The 21080-nt window shown below is 40.1% G+C and overlaps 1 protein-coding gene across 1 annotated transcript in view; it reads left to right on the top strand.

The window, feature by feature from the left end:
- The window catches only part of ZNF804B (zinc finger protein 804B), a 293598-nt gene that overhangs the window by 265493 nt on the left and 7025 nt on the right, over positions 1–21080 (top strand). Inside the window, exon 3 of the mRNA XM_089531407.1 lies at positions 19288–19418. Within this exon, the coding sequence (XP_089387533.1) occupies positions 19288–19418 (131 nt within the window). The remainder of the gene's footprint in view (positions 1–19287; positions 19419–21080) is intronic.

Genomic DNA, 21080 nt, shown 5'->3' with positions numbered 1-21080 from the left:
CCTACACAAAAGGATTTATTTCCAGCTTCAGCTGCTTTTTCTACACATTGGGATTGCTTCTGGACTCAGATCGATCCATTCTTAGCATCTCTCTCGCACACACTCACCATACATATACACTCTCTACTCATGTTTCTTGATGATTTATGCAAAATAGAAATGGCATGTCGATGCATCAGCCAGTTTTTCTTGGCTGCTTTCCATCATAAAAGATCATGGTTAAAAGCAATAAAACTCTTTTTAATTTAAAAACTAGATTTAATGCACTGGGAGGGAAATGACACATTGGCAGTGGAAGGAACAAATGGCCTATATATTTTATCAAACAGCATAAAGCTCACTCAGAATTGGGAGCACATGCTTCTCCAGTACTAGGAGATGCTGTAGTGTCTCTATTAGCACACCTATAAGGTGAAAGGATGAGCATCAAAAAGGCAGGGTCACTTCTTCACCTCTCCTGATAATCTGAGATAACATGATAGCCATGGTTTTGAAAGGGTGTCATACTGAAGATGGAGCAGGCCTGTTTTCTGCTGCACTAGAGACTAAGACATAGAGCTTCAGGAGGAAAAAATCCATCTAACATTAGGAAGAACTTCCCAATGGTAAGTGACAGTGGAACATACTGTCTTGGAAAATAGTGGAGGCGGGATACATACCGCCATATAGTACGTCTTCTATACGTACTAGGGTTAGGAAGGGGCGGTGCTTCCGCACCCCCCTAACCCTAGTACGTATAGAATACGTACAAGATGGCGGCGCCCCTTCCACATGGGCGCCGCCATCTTTACGTACTGGACGCATAGCGTCCAGACGTGTCGCGGCGCCTATGACGTCGCGAGTCCGCGCCAGGTGCCTCGCGACGTCATAAACGCGCCGCAAGAAGAAGCTCCGAAATGGAGCTTCTTTTTTGCTCCGCACGGGAGCCGCGCGGTCTGGCTGCTGCGGCTCCCTCACGGAGCAAATGGCGCCGGCGGGAGACCGCCGCAAAGTGGCGGTCTGTATCCCGCCGGAGTCTCCTTTTTTGGAGGTTTTTAAACAGAGGATGGATTGCCATCTGTTGGGAGTGGTTTAATTGTGTGGCAGGGGTTTGACTGGATGGTTCTTGTGGCCTCTTCCAACTCTATAATACTATGATTCTATGATTCTATAACCTGCTAATAATGGTATTTTCCTCCCTGCTAAGAATGAGACAATATCTATCCCAAGTGTTCATATTTTGTTAGTTCAGTTTTCTTAATCAGGGTTTTGTATAATCATGTTTCATTCATGCACACTATTTAATTGTGTGGTTTTAGAAAAGGCTGTCAATAGACTGGGGCTTCAGCTCTTGGCATATGCCACCACTGTTTTGGATTTCATAGATCTTGTTGATCATGCAATGAGCCTTGGTGGCACAGTGGGTAAATGCCTGTACTGTAGCCACTTAAGGCTGTAAGTTTAATACCAGCCAGGGGCTCAGGGTCGACTCAGCCTGGCATCCTTCCAAGGTCACTAAAATGAGTACCCAGCATGTTGGGAGCAATTAAATTACCTGTTGTAAACCACTTAGGGAATGCTTAAGTACACTGATAAGTGGTACAGAAATGTACTTGATATTGCTGTTGTTATGCAACTCCCTTATATCACGTTTTTCCTTGGAGCAAGAGACAGAAAGAGAATCCTTATTTGATCTGCTGATGCCAACAGCTTCATTTTGGCTGTTCAATTCCTTCATAGGTTCAATTCAATTCCTTCATAGGTTCCCTGTATGAGTCCCATCAAGAATGGCGAGATTCACTGCGGTTTTGCACTGGAATCAGCTTTAAGGCATCCCTCCTAGTTTTTATCTTGATCTCCCTTTCTTCTTTCTCACTACAAGAACTGCACATCAAAACACCAACATCCCATCATTTATTTTATTTTATTTCCTTTTTTGCCTTTGTCTCCAATGACAGGACAATCCATGTTGGTGTTCTTTGGGAATGATTGCCACAAACAATCATGGCAATTCAGGATCTCCATTGTTGACTAACTGTAGCTGTCTTGCCCTTTTGTTTTGTTTTAGCTCAACAGATATGTGAAAAATTTCTTGGCTGCAAAAAAAAAGAGAGAGAGACTTTTTTATGGATTTTGTTCCAGGCATATAAAACTGTTTTCATGCTTTTCTCTCTGGAGATCTCCAGAGTAAGGAGCAGTGAAAATGCCCTCTCTCATGGTGATGGTAAGTTCCTGGAGTTATAGGCCCCATTCATACTGGCTTAAAAGACATGGAGGGAACTGGGATGATCCGGATGCCCCTCCCCCGAATCGCTCCGTTAGCAAGTGCCCACTACAAATTTGAAATCGAATGCATTTTGACAGAAATCGAATGCATTCTGTCTGCCGGCGAGGTGGCCGCTGTCAATCAAGCGATTGTCATGGTGACGTTTTGCAGGGCATCGGAAAGTGTCCTCCCCCTCCTCCCTTTTTTTAAAGAGCCAGGCACAGGGTTAATTTTTTTATAAACCTGTGGGCATTTGGGTCAGATCTGCCCCGTCCCAGGCAAAGGATGGAATTGTCATGCATTTTTTTATGCTTTTAAAAGCAACATTTGTAGCTTTCCCTTTGCTCCAAAAAATTGTTTAAAAATGTAACACTGATTGTAAGTGAGGTCTTTTGCAACATTGTAGCTTCCCCCTCTGCTGAACTGACCCCTTTCCTCCTGCTTACACTTTGCCATTGCCTTCCACTGAGGCTGAGAGAGAGTGACCTCATGGAATCAATTGGGAATAAATGGGAAATGCAGCGCATTAATAATAATAATAATAATAATAATAATAATCCAGGAGCAAGAGGAAATAGCAAGCACACAGACATGTCACCCCCCCAAAAATGCGCATAAATGCTTCTGCTGCATCCATTTCCCTACATCCCCCAGCCTTGGCAATCCTCCTCTTCCTCTTCCTCCTTCCTCCTCCTCCATCACTTTCTCCATCTCCCCCCCCACCCCCAGCCCTATGCAGCCCAGGCTCCCCTTTTGCCACCTGTCACCCTTAGCATCCACCCTTTGGGCTCTTTCCTCCTCTCTCTCCCCTCCGATGAGGGGCAGGAATGCTCTAACCCATGGAATCATGGGGATTTATTGGGAATTTATTGGGAATAAAGGGGAAATGCAGTGCAGGCATTCTGACTGTAGCATCCGCATATAACAGTAATAATAACAACAACAACAACAACAATAATAATAATAATAATAATAATAATAAATAATCCAGGAGCAAGAGGAAATAAAGCACAAGCAAGCACACAGACATGTCACCCCCCAAAAAATGCGCATAAATGGTCAAAAATGCGCATAAATGGTCAAAAGAGGCTGCTTGAAAAGGGGGGGGGTGTTGCTTTGATTGGGGGTTGGACTGGATGTCCCTTGGGGATCCCTTCCAGCCTTGGGATCATGAGGGAGAAGAGCAATGGGGAGGCTGCGGGAGCGGGAAGTAGACCACCCCCCCTTTTCCCTCTGACACACACACACACACACACACACACACACACAGAGAGGAATCTCTCTCCCTGCTTCAGCTGCTGGAGGTCTGCTGCTGCCTGGCCAGCGACCCTCCTCCTCCTCCTCCCGCCATCCCCTGGCTGCCAGGCTGGCTCTCAGGGGAGCCCCTCTCTGGGTGCCAGGCTCCAGGCTGGAAGCGGCTGCCTCCGTGGGCATACAATGTGCCCTCCTGGGGTTGGCCAAGTCCCCCAGCAAGAGAGGCGGCCTTGAATGGCCCCGGAGGGAGCAGGGGCCAGCAGGAGAGCAGGAGGAGGAGGAAGAGGAGGAGGAGGAGGAGGAGGAGGAGAGCATCCCCTTCCTCCCGGCGCCAGGAGCCCTGCCTGCTCTTGCCCAGCAGCAGCCCTTCTTCTCAGGGCTCTTTCCTCCTCCCCCTCCCCTCCGATGAGGGGAGGAAATGCCTTGCCCTTTGCCCATCCTCTGACCTAAATCCCTCCCTCAATTTGCCTCGATCGTGATCGAGGCAAAGTTCTCATTCCCAGGACCCGGGGTTTTTAAAAAGAAACGGCATTTGCGCCGATTTCAAAAGACCCGCGCTAGGGGCCATTTAACACGGAACGGGTGTGCAAGCTCCTGATTCGCTTGTGTGAGATTCGGGGTGAGTAGGAACTTCACGTGATTGAATCGGTTTCAGAACCGATGTTTTTTGTAATGTGAATGGGCCCTTAGTAGGAAGTTCAGTAAAACAAAGATATTTGAAGATAATGGCATTTTTCACATATCACTGAGTTCCATACTACCCAGCCAAGGACTATCCAAAGTGCTGGATCATATTCTCCCAGTAGATTTAATGCTTTGAATATTTCATTAAAGTTCTGGCTGAAACACAGAACAGATTCATTACTCCACTGCTATTTGAGATGCCAGCCTCCACTGCTGAAATTACTATGAGTATGCTAACGTTTTATGCAGTGAGCATGGTAACATTTTAGCAGATATTTTTAACTGCAAAATGCCAGCTGTACCTCATATATAGTAAAGACCTGAAGCCATCCATAACTGTCTACTGGCAGGATGATGCTCTGGAATTCTGACCATCATGCTACCTGTGTGCAGTTGTAGTGGCTTCAGTTTAATTTATGTTCATTCTTCTTAAAAATAATATGCCAAGCTTTCAGCCAACAGACTGAAATAAATCTCTTTCATTGAATTAATACACAAGATGTAATGAAAACCCCAAATGAGTCTTCAGGAAGACAGAGCTTAGTTACCTTTTGAAATTTAAAAATCAACGACATTCAGTACAAACACAGCAGCTGTTACTGCAACATGCCCTATTGCACATGAGGGCAACAATGAATCCTAATTATCCTAAAGTCTGTGATCATATTTTTCTATAAAGGGATGCAGGGATTACACCGTGAAGGTAAATGGTCTCTGATAGAGAGAAACAGATTTTGATATCTCATTTATACATATGAATACTGTAAAGAGACATAGGTGGAATCATGTACATCATGTAGACGATTTATAAACTCTAACCAGCCCTTATATTACCCAAAGAATGGGTTGTTAACGAGATGACTGAATCTACACAAGAAAATAAGCAAGATAAAATAAAGGATAGTGTGCCACATATTTTATATAATACTGTATCATTTTGAAAGTGTACAGGAAAAAGAAGACCTAATATTTCTATGGCCTCTCTGAACCAGGGGTGTAGCTACAGGGGGAATAAATTAGGGAATTGCTTCCCCAATTATAATTCTGCCACTCCATGAAATTTTTTAAGTCTCCAAATTTCTAGCATTGCAGTACTTCACTTGAGCATTTATCACTACAAGCTGAGATCCTGCATCATCAGAGATAGCTAGGATGGTGGGGCTCTGTCGTTATAGCTACTTCTACTGATGCCAATTTCCCAAAACCTACTTCTTAAGACAGGCAGCACCCCAACCAAAGGTATCTGGGGCACTGAAGAATTAGGATTGCAACACTCTTTCGGTCATGTGGCACCTTGACAAAGGTAGCTGGAGAGACCCTTTGGGATCCTGACACAGCTACTTGTCTCTGTGTGCCCCACAACGAGAGCATTGCAATGTTCATTTCCTTGCCCTTCCCCCCAATCTGTAGTGCCTTGGAAACTGCCACCACATTTCCAAAAAGATATTGGCAGGCTGGAACATGTTCAGAAGCAGGAGGCTAGGATCATAAGGGGTCTGAAAACCAAGTCCTGTAAGGAACAGCTTAGGGAACTACGAATGTTTAGCTTGGAGAGGAGAAAACTGAGATGTAATAAGATAGCCATTTTTAAATATTTAATGGGATGTGATACTGAAGATGGAGCAAGCTTATTTTCAGATGTTATGGAGCAAGAACATGAGCCAATGGATTCAAATTGCAAGGAGCAAGATGCCACCTATACAATAGGAAGACCTTTCTGACAATAAGGACAGTTCTACAGTGGATTAACTGCCTTGAAGTGTGGTAGATTCTCCTTCTTTGGAGATCTTTAAACAGAGGTTAGGTGACTATGGAGTTTATTGCATCACCAATTTCCCACTGGGATAGACACGGGTTGTAACCATAACAGATGGATCTTATCACACAGCCCTGCAAATGGATAGTAGGCAGCTTGTATCCAATCCAGGCTTCTCCCACAGCTTTTCAAGAATAGTATGCCAGCCACAGTTTAGGCATCCAAAGCAAAGGGGCAGGCAAAGTAGTTAAGGAACTGGGAATACAGCAAATATAAGAGGCCTAAGTGCAACTGATTTTCAGTGTCACTCTGTGATGATAGAACTTTGTGAGCTGATGAAATATTTCCTTTAAGGGGTAGAATTCATATTTGAGGGACAAATCCTTTATTCTGGCCCCTGTAGCTACATCTCTGCAATCTGAACTTTATTTTATATTTAATTCTCTTTATTCAAGGTCCATTTGGATATAGAAATCAGCAATATAGTTTTCTAGTATGATGTATTCATTTTGGAACTATTAATTTATTGCAGAGTTCTGCCAAGATATTTAACTTGCACATTACTGCAGTCACATTTGTGAAATCAGTGCTTGGATATGAAAAATAGAATTATCAAATGCCACTGAACACAATCTAGTGACTTGTTATGACTTGAGGCAACATATTCCCATTTTTAATGTCAGTTTAGACAAGTCTTTATTTCATACCCACACGTCTATGTAGCTTGATGGGCCTTTATTAAGAACCACTATGCACCTGACGCAGTGGAACTGCTTTGTTACTTTCTCATTATGCAAATAAATTAGCAATAGTCTGCCCAGAAATTTGTGAGTTGTTTAGAATAATGAGATTCCTTTATTCGGTAGGAGTTCAGAAGTGGTTAGCAAGTAGCAGGAAGCTGCTTTTAAATGGAAGGTCTAGATAAGTTAAATCGTTAGATGCTTTGCAGAATTACAGTTGCTACTTCTTTTAGACTGAATGCTAATTAACATGTAAATTAACAGTTTAGCCCTTTTTTAAATGAGGGAGGAAACCCACGGGACAGTTAATTTCATAGATGAAGATAGACCACTAACTGAACAATAATTTGAAGTATTACATTATACATGGAACTACAGATTTCTGTTATCTGATTCTAGACCTCAAGCTGGTTTTGCCTGTCGGCAGAACTGTTCAATGTTAATATGTATGCTATCAAAAACCCTCCCTATTTTTTCCTTGTGGGTTTATATTTTTGAATGGGAAAATGTGCTATTCGTTTTGCAAGATTAAAAATGGAAACTTTAATCCATTATAGTCAAGTAACTATCTAGGCAAATCAAACATCTCTACAGTGTAATCCTGTGCATGTCCTCACCCTCCAACTGCCCCAATTTGGCAGTGACAGTCCCTGTTAAACCTCTATCATTGCACTTTTTAAGGTTCTTCTAAAATGTCCTTGTTTCTCTCTCTTTCTCCCACTTTTGCCCCTTTCCTCAACTTACTGGTACTTCAATTGCTGCAAATTGGATTTAAAATGCAAAATTAGTTTGCTGTCAAATACAGTAATTTAGCAGGGGGGGAAAGATGAGGAGAGAATCCTGCCCTTTCCTGTAGGCTCAGGCAAAAGCAAACTGCTGCAGCCTCTCCTAGCTTGTGTGTTCTCCCTCATTAATAACTTTTGCAGTCTTAACAATACTCTGATGTTACATGGCCATATGTGTCCTGGTTTTCATCAGTGAAATGTTAGAGAGTAGGGATGTCTTCTTAAACAGAAGTGAATCTGTTGAATTCAAGGAGCGTAATCCCAGGTATTGGATTATATCCCTATGCAAACTTTCTTGGGAGTACATTCCACTAAATTCAATGGAAATATCTCTGAGTAGGTTTCATTTGCAGTTACATCTTTAATTATAATTGAATGTTAGTTGAACTAAGGGTTATCAGTTACTTCTCCCTATGTATGGGGCTTGCAATATGGAACTCAAGTATATACCCACTGGTATAAGACTAGAATGGGTAAAGTGTGTCCAGCAGGCCTCATGTCCCATCAACCACTTCCTTTTCTAGAAAAAAATTATATATATATTTTTGGACATTAGAAGAGCACAGGGTTAAATAACATTTTAATGTCAGAGTGGGTATCCTTGAGCCTTCTGGACATTGAGTTTGCCATTTGGGAGCTGCAAAACTGTTCTCATGTTGTTTTAGGACTCTCAGAATTGCCTATTCTCATATAAAAGAACTTTGTGCCTTGCCCACACACACATTTGCTTTCAGTTTGTTCTTTGGATAAATGGCATTATGTTGGTGGTCTATTTAAACGTAGCTATAAACCTTATGGTTTGTGATAGTTTGGGGGATTCCCATTTTAAAAAAGAAAAACATTATCATCTTTGGGATCTAAGTCATTGGTGTTCTCCAAAATCTCTTGAAAGATTTAGTTTTTTCAGTCTTTGCCTTGGCTTTTTTCCTAAAGAAGGAAAAAAAAATTTGATAGTAAGCATATCAAAACTCTGTTCTGCCCTGCCCTGCCCTGCTTTGATCTACTCTGTTTTTTACTGAGTGGTAAGATTTCTGTTCCACCCAAAAACTGAAGCTGTCTAATCAGTTCACAAAATAGAACTGAAACAATAAAATATAAAAACATTGAAGAATAGCATAAAACCAAGAATAGTAACCGCTCCAAAATAAGATCTTCACCACTACCACAACATTATTTTCTAGTGTTTAAAACTGAAGGACTTTGGAGAAGAGAAAATCTAAAGGTAGTCAATAGGTTGGCCTCTAGGAGAGTGTTTCCCCAACAGAGTTCCACACTGCAAATACCATCTCCTGGTTAGTAAACTCCCTCTTCTCATTTGGTGGAGCATTAAGTAAAACTAACAACATGAAGAAATCTTGCTGTTGCTAAATTTTGAGTTGAGAGTGCACAGCACTTCTGCAGTGCAAGATTAAGTATTTTGGCATTTGGGTTCTGTTGTAATCTCTGCAGTGTTTGTAAAGTTGACTTCATGCAAAACTCCTGAGTCTCTGAACAAAATGTTCTGAAGATAAGCACACTTTCACAGCAACTGGAACGGAGGCTGATAAATCACAAAGACTAAAGCAACTCATCCAATGCTACTACTAAAAGGCAGAAATTATCATATTTTCTGGTAGCAGACATTATATAGAAATGCACAAAACCATCCACAAAAAGGTGCAATTCTGATTCTGCTCAAAATGATGTAAGTACTCCCCAATTTTTACGCCACCCCCACCCCCCACTTTTCACAAAAACAATTCCCAAAACGTGAAAAATGTCATGGAGGTTTATTATTATTATTATTATTATTAACCTTTGTTTACTCTTTTTTAAATGGGATATCAATGTATCAATACTCTTTCTGGTCAAGTAAGAGAAAATCTGTGAATATTCTTAATAGCTCAAGTGATAAGTAAAATGTGAACAACACTGTTGACATGCAAATATCACCATTAGCCTAACTTTTGTACATTTTGCTTTCACTTTAATGCTTATAATGCTTCTCTAACAGCTGGTTTGTCTTCCTCTAGTGGATGATTCTATCATCTAATTCATTTCTTTCTTTTTACAACCACTCTGTGCCACCAGCCTATGTCTTTCCACTCTACTATTAGTATAGATTGTTACTGTCTAACTGATTAATATGCACAATTTAGGAACATAATTGAGTCCAATGGAGTTTAAGAATCTTGCTGATCTTTGTACTTCTGTATAAATGAGCAACAAATCTTCAAGGTACACTTCAGGCCAAAAACAAAAACCTAACAAACACAGTGTTTTATATAATGAATGCATGATCCATGCTTGTGTGTTATCGAAGTAGCAACAGTATGATGGGAGAATTATTCATTTAATCTGCAGCATGAACTGGAAATATTAACATCTTTTTATCACACTACAAAAATGTAAAGAGGGGACCATTGAACACACTTTCTGATTCGAATTTACAACTATTACACAGGAGTATACCTACAGGGACAAAATTAGGGCATCTCACCCTCAATAGCTATTTTGTCTCTCCCCCCCCCCCCCAACCCAGCAATAAAATTATCCTTTAGTCCTCAAATTTCTAGCATACAGAGAGTGAGATAATGAACATTGGCCATGCCTAGAACTCTTCTATTTGCTATGTTTGCATTTTCTTGGTATCTTTTCCTCCCATTTAGATGCCTTAATTTTATTTCTGAGTGTTGAACTGAAGTTTTAAGTAACTGTAATGCTAGAATTTTGGTAACTGAAGAAAGTTTCTGTGGGGCAGAACTCTTATTTAGGAGGCAATGCCCTCATTTTCCTCCCCCCTCCCCAGCTACGCCTCTGTCATAGCTAGGAGTCAGATATCTATACTGCCTGTATGAAAAGAATGATGCTAGAAGTGTATTTTTGCTGTTGCTCTGAGCCAGATCTTCCACTACATCAAATGACATAGTCTATTGAGATTACATCCTTTCCCCCCTAATCCATGTTGCACCATTTCTTCCAAGCTGCTGATCAAGCCTCTTCTGGCACCCAGTGTGTGTTGTACAAAATGCCATGGTTGTCCAGAGAAAGCTGGTGTAGGCAGCAGCACAAAGTTCTTCTGCCAACAGGATTTCAGCTGCTGCACTAATTGCACTTCTGTAGGGAAAAATGTATTTTGTCTAAAACACACTGCTGAAATAATCTAGTGTTTGACCCCTTTAACTGCCCTAGCTCAGTGCTAGGGAATCCTGGGAACTGTGGTTTATTGTGGCACCAGAACTCTCTGAGAGAGAAGGCTAAATGTCTCACCAAATTACAGTACCCAGAATTCCCTAGCATTAACAGGGCAGTTAACGTGGTCTCAAACTGGATGATTTCTGCAGTATGTTTTGGACCTTTGATTTCTTTCACATTACATGATTAGAGTATTATATGATGTTAACTGCCATGGGTTTAGCCAATTGAATCCTGGGATTTGTAGTTTTGCAATACTGTAGCAGTTAAAGCAGTATGATGCAGCTGTAGCCATTAAAGTAATGTTAAAATTCTATAATTGTGTAGTGTGAAGTATAAGGGCTTTCCCAAGGTGTGTATCTTGCACTATGTTCTATTGATTTATTGATTTATTTTGTCTTGTTTTCTGCAGCTGTCCTGTCACCTTTTCCTCTTCAGTTTGATTCCTTTCTCTTTGCTTTGTCTTCCTTTTGCTTGTCTGCTCCTTCTCTTCTCCATTCCATTCTTCTACAGAACCACAATTCTTAGGTATTCTGGCCAACTGTGTATGTGCCAGAGAGGGGGGGGGGCGGGGGAGGCTGCATCTGCACTACAGAAATAATCCAGTTTGACACTGCTTTAAGTGCCGTGGTTCAATGCTGTGGAATTCTGGGAATTATAGTTTGTTGCAGCACCAAAGCTCTGCTCAGAATTCCAGTTACCAGAATTCCATAGCAGTGAGCCACGGCACATACACAGTTCTAAGGCTACAGTTGATGTGTTGAAATACCTCTTTGGCTGAGAGTTTGGCTTTTGCCTCCAAAGCAACACATTTTATTAGGCCCCCATTGTTCTTGCTGCATGAAATTGCATACGTTTGGTTGATATGCCCAAATTAATTTACGACTAAACCAGTGACAACACACAGTAGACATCTACTGGGCCTTAAGATATTAGAATCCCTTCACTTGAACTGTAATGAGCATGTATGAAGCCACTGCTAAGTTCAGTTCGAACATCCCGAGTGCCAACCTCTATTTTTCAAAAAATTAAACTGATCTGCAAGCCTGTTAAGATGGAATGTGTGTCTTCCTCTTGTTAGTAACTGCCAGACACATTTGCATAAAATGTTCGGTGGGTTGATTTAAACAGAATTAAACTAAATTAATTTTGAGCATTCTGGTCTAGTGATAACGACATAGTCTATTATACTTTTATTTAAAAAAAAATTACAACAGATACAAAAGACAAAAACAAATTTAGGAGAATAAAAAATAAATATAGTTAAAATATAGAATAAAATGACATTTCATACATACAGGAAAACCTCACTAAATCAGATCAGTGTTAAATCTTATTAATGACATGCACAGGTGAAAGTTGCCCTACACATGTGGAGCTGACAATGGTAGGAGCAGAGTTCTATATGTGAAACCATTGTGAATATGTACTAATGCACCTAGAGCTGTGTACCAATGTTCATTACACACTGCCTCTGTGCACTGTGCAGTAAAGAGACAGCTATATGCATTCGCCATTCTCATATGTTGTGGGATACAGTGTAGGTATTGTGTAGTGCTTACACACTGTAGCTCCCATGGTGGATATTTACACTACATTAAGATTGTGTGAGCAATCTGCCATTATGTTCCAGAGGTAATGAATATGCAAAGGAAGAAGGTAGTACCAGATACAGGAAAGGGGATCTAACACTGATCTACTCTTTCTGGATTATTTAGCAATATCGATTCAACATAAAATGAATGTTGGATCAATGCACTCCAACCTCCTCTGTTCCAATCCTATATGAGTTTTGGTGCTTTGATCCTTTTTTTTTTTTTTTTTTTTTAACCATTAGATGCATTACCTGGGGCAGCTGTCCAAAAAGTAAGTTTTCTAAGATCTCATAGATCTTTGAACAAGAGTGAAATAGGTGGTAATTGCACATAAATCTACTTTGTCTGGATCTTTGACATTGAGGCTGGCCTTTTAGCTAGAAACAAATCGGAGCTCTTGCAATAAATCATTCCTAATATCAAAAAGGAATACAAAATAGCAATATTTATGCAACTGCATTTATCTGCTAGTTGTGAAACAAATAGGAAATGGTTTAATCAAAAGCAATGAAATGTTTTATTATTCAGGCTATGATCATTTCCACAGTTCACACCACTGCACAAGGTTATTCCTGAGCTACACCAGAAATACTCAAAATAACAGCGACATATTGTTTCAGAAATGAAAGAGCAACTTGAAGGGGATTCAGCTAGCCTGTTTCTCCTTGTCTTTCAACATAATGTTCGCTATCATTTTGGCTCCCTTAAGCCAAAAAGATATAAATTCACTATCAGCATGTTGGATCTGTGCTGACGCATATTTTAAGGGGATTCTAATTCTGTTTCGGCATTTAAACTCAACAAACTTTCCTTTTAACAGTAAATAATTCAGATGCAGGGTTACAAGGGAGGTTGCACACATGAAAGGGGGAAATACTACTGGGTAAAGATAAGATTTAAGTGCTGGGGGAAATAATTTTAAAAATCTCCCCACACCACACATACACACACATTGGTTGGGCAATTAAAAGATTAAAAACCCATTTAGAAGCTAATTAGATCCCAGACAGCAAATTAAAAACAAAGACACTGAGTCCTATAATATCAGATGGTTCCATTCAACTCCATTTTAAAATTGTGTGTTAATTGTGGATGCACTACTCTCTTTGAGACTCTATAGTCCTGTATTCCAACTTGCTCTGGAGACACAAGTGTCATGAAATATGGCCTGGAAAGTCCCCCAATACAGCTTCAGCTTCCCATTGGTACTATCAAAGAACAAAACTAAATTGTACTCAGTTAACTCAGTGTAGCAAGAGGACAGAATGGGATGGAATCTTGTAGGCTCAAGCAACAGCAAATTGTTGTAGATTCTCCTAGCTTATCTGTTATTCCTCATTAACAATGTTTCCAACTTGACCACACTCTGAGGTTGTTTGGCCACAAGTATCCCAGTTTTCATCTGTGAAATACTGAACGGAATATTTATGTGGCTCTGTAAGATTTAACACAGTGCTGATCAGCATTACTCCTGAACCCAGTTCAAAGTAATTTTATAGCAATATTATGTTGTGGCTCTGTAAAACAAATGGAAAAGCATCAGTTAATGTTGAAGTTCTCTTTCTCACATATTTAATCCGGAAAAGTAATAGCCTTTCAAAGTTATTTTTAGAATGCCAGTTACCATGGTGAAAGCAAATTCTCCCATTGCTTTTTCTTCCGGTTGCTTAGATGGCTAATACTCTACACACCAGACATACGTCCCAATTATGCTGTTTAATAACTTTATCATACTCATTTTACAGCTGGGATTTTGAAGGCTCTTTGGAAATCATGTTATTGGTTCTATCCTATAAATATATGGTTTCTGTCCATTTAGAAAATCACTATAAGGTTGTTATTTGTCTCTTGTTCTTCCCTGTATCTAATACATCTTCATTGTCGTGAATATGTTCACCCAGCTTTGGACCACAAGTTTTGTATAATCAATTAAATTGCTGAAACCCTTCCAGCCTAATTGCAGGGATACTTACAGAAATATAACTGCAATGTTATTCAATTGAGATTTTGTTACCTTGTCAGAACAAACAGAACTTCAATTTTAGCTTCATAATAGTAACATTAGTACTTAAGCCAATGAAAATAAGGAAATTGGTAGCAAACATGATTCCTTTGGATGTTAGACTAGACTCAACCAAGAACTAAAGGACAGGTTTTCAGCATCCAGCCAACAAGCCAAGGCAGAAACTAGGTGTTGACTCCTTAAAAACGAGGCTGGGGGTGCTACAAAAGGATAATAGCTTATATGGGGTGGAGGGAGGACCTTGTTGAATGGGATTAACTCAATGGTACACAACCTCCAAATTTTTATGTTTTCATCTCCTAGAAGCCCAGCCCATAAGCAAGGTTGGGCATTCTGGGAATGAAAGTTCAAAACATTTCAAGGACCAACAGGTGAGAACTAATGGGTTGACTAGATTTTCTGAAGAAGAAGGTATCTTCTTGGATTCAAATTACAAGAAAAGCTGTTCCACCTGAACATTAGGAAGAACCTATTCACTGTAAAAACTGTTCGATAGTGGAAAAGAGTGCCTCTGGGGGAGGGGTGGACTCTCCTTTTCTGGAGATCTTTAAACAGAGATTAGATGGGCATCTTTCCAGAGTGCTGTACTTGTGTATTCCTGCATGATATGGAGTTGGACTAGGTGGCCCTTGCAGCCCCTTTCAATTCTATGATTCTGTGATCTCATGGGCTAAATTTTTGATGTTGAGATTGCTCTGAGCCAGAATCCAATTATTAGTCCCAGTTATAGTATACTTAACAAATCAATGTGATCCTTATGTAATAAACTGATCATTATATAAGCTTCGTTAATTCAGTAAGTCTATGTTGGAACTACAAACATAACCTGACAGTTGCTGTACAGTTACTGCCAACATTCAGCATCAACTACAGAGATTCCCTACCAGTCAGGATGGTGTTTAGAGCAGACTATCTAGGAAGGGTATCTTCTCTTCTGGAAGGAAAGATAATGAAATGAGGAAAAGGCCTCTTGTGGGGGATAGTATACTAACGTTTAATAGTGTGCTACATTTCTATCAGTGGCTGAAGGAGGTATGTGTAGCTGAGCTGCAAAAATGGCCCGTAGATCATATGGCCCACCCATGCACAAAGGACATAATTAAAAGCAAATTAAAATATATTTTAATCTTATTGAACCCAGTAGTCTTGTATGAACTTCACTCTGCATTATTTATGGCCCAAATACAAGTCAGAAGGTAAGAAAATGGGAAGCAATTTGTCCCAGTTCAAGTTTGGGCACACTCACAGATAGTTGCTAGGGATGAAGCAATCTATTCCAAGCTTTTACAGATTACGGCAGCAAAGGCAGAGACAGTAAATCACACATGTCTCTCAAACAAACCATCCCTGAAAGGGTTTGTAGGGAAGGAGACACTCAGGAAAGAAGTCAACGCCAGTCTGAAGATCTGAGAGCCAGTCTCTAGCCAGTCCACAGGACAGTGTTTCAGGTATCTGGAGCAGAACCGAAGGAACACCACACCATTGCCAGAGCTGGAAATAAGACAGTTGTTTCCAACAGGGAATGCGGGTCAGAACTGTTTCTTAAATTTGTTACAGCCAGATGCCCTTGCTTGGTGAGAAGCCTCATTGATTTTCTTTGTGTTGCTCTCCTTTCTGTCTGTTAAGACTGAGGTATTGAGGACCGTGCCTCTTCATTTATTTTTTCCAGTTGTCATGGTGGCTTCTATGTTTGACCTGTCTCTGGTGAGTCCCCAGGCTCACAGGTTGGACTGGATAACTGTCCTCACCCTTGGACTTTGACTCCTAGCCATGACACAATCTAAGGTATATGTGTGTTTTTGTAACAGCTTAAAATAAAATACATAGGGTTACTGTTGGTTCAGATCTGGGGCCCTTTCCCATAGTACAGTAATAGCACTATGATTCCACTTTAACTGCCATGACTGCATACTATGGAATCATACGGTTTCAGTTCAGTGAAGCATTAGAACTCTCTAGCTGAGAGTTTAAGCACCCCTTCCTATACTGCAAATTCTAGAATTGCATAGAATGTTGCTAGCACAGTTAAAGTGGAATCATGGCACTGCAACTGGATAGTAGGAAAGGGTAGCTGGTTCAAAGTTTGAATCAATATGGCTCCAACATAATTGCTGCCCAAAGCACTTGAGTTGTGATGTTGCTTCTCTACTGAAGTCATAATGTGCAAATTCACTGTATGAATATCCAGTGCTATTATGAGCTGGTAGATGGGAAGAGAAGGAAGAGCAATATTACATATGATCACACTCACCAGTTTCAAGTCTCCAATGGGTGTTGAGCCTTTCTACAATTATTCTCACTCAGCCTGAACTGCCTGACAGAGTTGTTTGGAGGATAGAGTGGGAAAGAGTGCCATATATGCTGCCTTGAGCTCATTGGTAGAGGCAAGGTACAAATATAACTAAATCAGCAAAACCAGAAATATCACCATAATTATCATCATCTTTATCATCAGGTCCAGGGAAATGATTACCCTGCAGATACATTAGTTGCTTCCAATGATACTGGCCTCTACTGCCAGCTAGCCTAGTTTGGCATGCCAACTCATCTTCCCTGCCTAGCATGCATGGTGTGTATTTATTTATTTAACTATTTAATTATTGTTGCACAGCACTCCTTTTTCATATGTGATCATGTCTCCTACTACCATGCTTCTCAATATCCTAGGCAGTCTCATTGACAATGAGGCCACAGGCTGTGCTTGCACACAAGTCTTTCTGCCTAATTTAATGCATGTGTTTTTTCCTGCAACAGCTCCTACAATCAATCTGAAAATGTCTTGCCCTTGTTTTTTGGAAGAGTCAAAGTCCAAACTGTAGAATTTGAGAAAATAAATCATAATTTGGCACATTTGACTAGTTTTAGCCAGCCAGTTAGGTACCTAATGGTATGAAAAAATGTAATTGCACACTTAACTATATGTTAATTCCCAGGCTTGGCATGTTGGTTGAGTGCCCTTATGGATAAGCACAATTATTTTTATATTGTTCAGCAATGCTTGTTAGGATGCAAAGTGAGCTGGCAGCACTGCCCAATTGGCCAGCCCTACAAATGCTACTATTGTATATTTTGTGTGCATCCACACTTGCTTCACATATGCTAATTCAGTGGCAATTTGTTGATGTTGTTTCAGAAAATATTTGGTGATGCATTCAACTAGTTCTGTGGGCTATGTTTCCAACAATACATTTATTTCAGAGTTCCATTTATGAGACCAATGTAAACACTGCAAAATGAAAAGACTCAGCAAATATTGACTGACATTGTAACTAGATAAGCTCTTCAAGTGCAAATATACAGTCATTCCTCTTTATCCATGGATTCTGCATCCACGGATTTAACCATTCATGGATTGAAAATATTTCTTTACAAAAATCCTTATTTGCCTTTCATTGTCCAGAAAGTGGAAGCGGCAACTAGGAGACCAGCTATTTTAGATATGATCTTAACCAACAGAGATGATCTGGTTAATGGGGTGAAAGTGGCAATATCTTTAGGTGGGAGTGACCATGTTATCCTGGAGTTTGCTATACAGCATAAAAGGGGAGCCAAGAATAGTCAAACATGGATTCTACACTTCTCTACAAGCTCATCTCAGTAAATACTGGTAGTGATCCCACGCTCAGGAATACTAATAGTGAAGGGGGTTCATGATGGATGGGAGTCTCTTAAAAGTGAAATATTGATGGCACAATTTCAGAAAATTATAATGAGGAGGAAAAATGGGACATGTCTAAAGAAACCAAAATAGATGTCTAAAGAACTTTCAACTGAGCTAAGACTCAAAAGGGGCATGTACAAAAAATGGGGGAAAAAGTGGGGGGATCACTAAAGAAGAATTCAAACAAATAAAATGTTTGTGTTGGAAAAAAGTCAGAGAAGTTAAAGCACAAAATGAGTTCAGGCTTGCTAGAGAGGTTAAAAACAATTTTTGATTATTTCTATAGCAAAAGAAATAACAATAGCAACACATCCAATTAATTCAGTGGGTCTGCTCTAGTCAGCGCTAACAATAGGATTTAGGTCTTTTGTTGTAAATGTTCAGTTATCTTTTTGCTAATAATGATTTAGATCATGAAGCAAGTGCTGCTCTGTAGTACTCAAACCATAAGTTCCTTTTTGTTGAGGTCTTTTCTTTTCTCCTTCAAGCTAGCACTTTCTTTGTGATTCTGTGATGCAATTTGGCTGTATGAGTGTCACTGGCACTTACTGGCCAGTGGCCATGCCATCAGTGATAACCTGCAACATCTTTGCTGGAGAAAAGAGTACAGTGTCCCCTTGGTACCCACTGGGGTTTGGTTCCAGGAGCTATCGTCGATACCAAAATCCATGGATACTCAAGTCCCATTAAATACAATGGGGTAGTAAAATCATAGAATCATAGAGTTGGAAGAGACCACAAGTGCCAACCAGTCCAAACCCCTGCCATGCAGGAACTCACAAAGGTTGTAAAATGATATCCCTTATATAAAATGGCAAAATCAATGTTTGCTTTTTGAAATTGATATATTTTTACAATATATTCAAGCTGTAGATGGTTGAATCTGTGGATAAGGAATCTGTCGATACAGAGGGCCAATTGCATGTGCACTAACAGCACTTCACCTTTAAGCAGAACTTTCAATTTTGTTCAGTTACTTGAGAAATGAGAAACAGTCATTCATTTCTATGGCATCAGATGCTCTAAGAGCAACATTGCTCACACCACTCAGGTACTTCCTCTTCTGGTTCACAACCTAACCCTGCAATTGCTTTTAACACTTGCTGAATTATCCCCCCCCCCCCTACTTGTTTCTGGTTGATTTACATACAGCCTCACCATTTATAATAGAGATTGAAACGTATGCCAGACTAATGGTTAAATACGTTCCCCTGATGAAGAGACTTAAACCTTAGTCAAAATGCATATTAAATTTAAATTGCATTTTATCAGCTTTATTCCTTATATCTTCTCTGGGGTGTGTAGAAATAGAAATGCACAAGCATGCTAAGAGATGCATCATCTTTTATTCTTGTCCCTCTCTCACACAGAGACTGAAAGAGCTTAAACAAAGGGAATTTGCACGGAATGTGGCTTCAAAATCCTGGAAAGATGAGAAGAAACAGGAAAAAGCACTCAAACGACTCCATCAGCTGGCTGAGCTGCGGAAGCAGTCAGAATGGTATGTATTTGGAACTCATATTACTTTTTAATCTCTTCAGCTTTTTTCTTCCTGCAGTCCCAGAAGAAATCTCCATAACTTTACTTTTGCTTTATATAATGCACAGATCATAATCACATGCTCTGCAAACCATTTTTTCTCTATCCCTGACACCAAACATCCTTGCTCTACAAGCCATAAAATTGGAAGCTGTGCATTAATTCCTTGACATTTGAAGGCTGGAGTTTTTATCCTTTTTCTAATCTGATCTGAGCAGAATGATTTTTAATAGTGCTGTGGTGAGGTTTTTTGGAGCAAACATTTTCAATGCAAAAAAAAAAAAAAAAAAAGCTGCTGGGACAGGGGGACAGATTCATATCTTTCTGACCTTGTTCACTGTCTGTTTCAACAGCTACTCTAGTTCTATTGGGTTGGCTCTAGATTTAGCCATGCAAATCAATAGGACTGAAATAGCAGTACAATCCAGGTCAAAAATTCACCAATCACAGGGGCTGAGGACACAAACCTGTTCTGACAGCAGAAGTGCCATTTTGCTGTCAGACTTTCTTCAGTGGGGTGATCTCAGAAATATGCCAACAGAGTGATCTGTTGACAGAATTGCTTTGCCAGCTATGATCTGCCAGCCAAAAAATCAAAAAGAGAAGGGCAAGGTGAGGGAGGAACCACATTATTCCAGATCCACTTTTACTGCTGCCAAAGGATACTACCAGAACTACAACCCAGCACAAAGTTAGCCCAGGGCTATGGCTGCCTTAAGTAATTTCCAAAATTCCCTAGACTAATCAGGGTTTGGACTCAATATAAATCTGGTTTGTATAGTATTAAGTCAGTTGGGGGTGGCCATTTTGTCCAAATAGGATTGCACTTTTAGTTCTGGGTAATTTAAGTTCAGTTGGCTGTTAATGTGTTCACAGCTAATCAGGGATCATCTAACCAGAGTAATATGGTTATGTACCTAATCAGATCTGGTGATATTCCAGAGATTAAAACACAAACTAGTGGATTATTATAAAAAATTATAAGAAAAGTGATTCCACCTAACATTGGGAAGAACATCTTTAAAGTAAGATGGATGGTGAACTCTCCTTTGGCAATATTTAAACAGAGGTTGAATGGTTATCTATCTTGAGTGCTTTAGTTGTGTAATTCCACATTGCAGGGGGTTAGACTAGACAGCCCTTGTAGTCCCTTTCAACTCTGTGATGCTATGTTTCTATGTGGTGGTACCACTGAGACCATCTTTCTTCATTTACCCATGATAGCCATCACTGTAAATGGAAGAAGAAATGGGAATATATCAGTCCATTTGCCTTGTTGTATTCTTTTACTTTCCTCAATATATAGCAGTAGGAGGCTCACTGCCCACCCTAACAGTTGAACAAAACAGGAACACTGGACAAATTGATGAAGAGTTGCTATATCCTTTCTTCCTTCAACATGAAACCTTCAGCCCCACCCTTAACACTTTCAGACACTTTTCACTTTTCCCAGGATAGACAAAAGGGTGTGTGGGTAGAGGAGTCTAAACATTTCTATGGAACTGTCTTGCTGTTTCACTCAGCTTTAGGTTTTAATATTTTATGAAGACTGGGTTTAGTATTGAAACCTTATTAAAACTAGTCATAGTTTAATGCTGTCAGAATAAAAGTGCTAGAAAAAGTG

This window comes from Sceloporus occidentalis, unplaced genomic scaffold (assembly GCF_023333645.1).
Source record: "Sceloporus occidentalis isolate IW3139 unplaced genomic scaffold, rSceOcc1.0.p SCAF_7, whole genome shotgun sequence".
NCBI lineage: Eukaryota > Metazoa > Chordata > Lepidosauria > Squamata > Phrynosomatidae > Sceloporus > Sceloporus occidentalis.
Note: the sequence above shows the minus strand (reverse complement) of the source record. Positions and strands in the feature narration are given on the sequence as shown.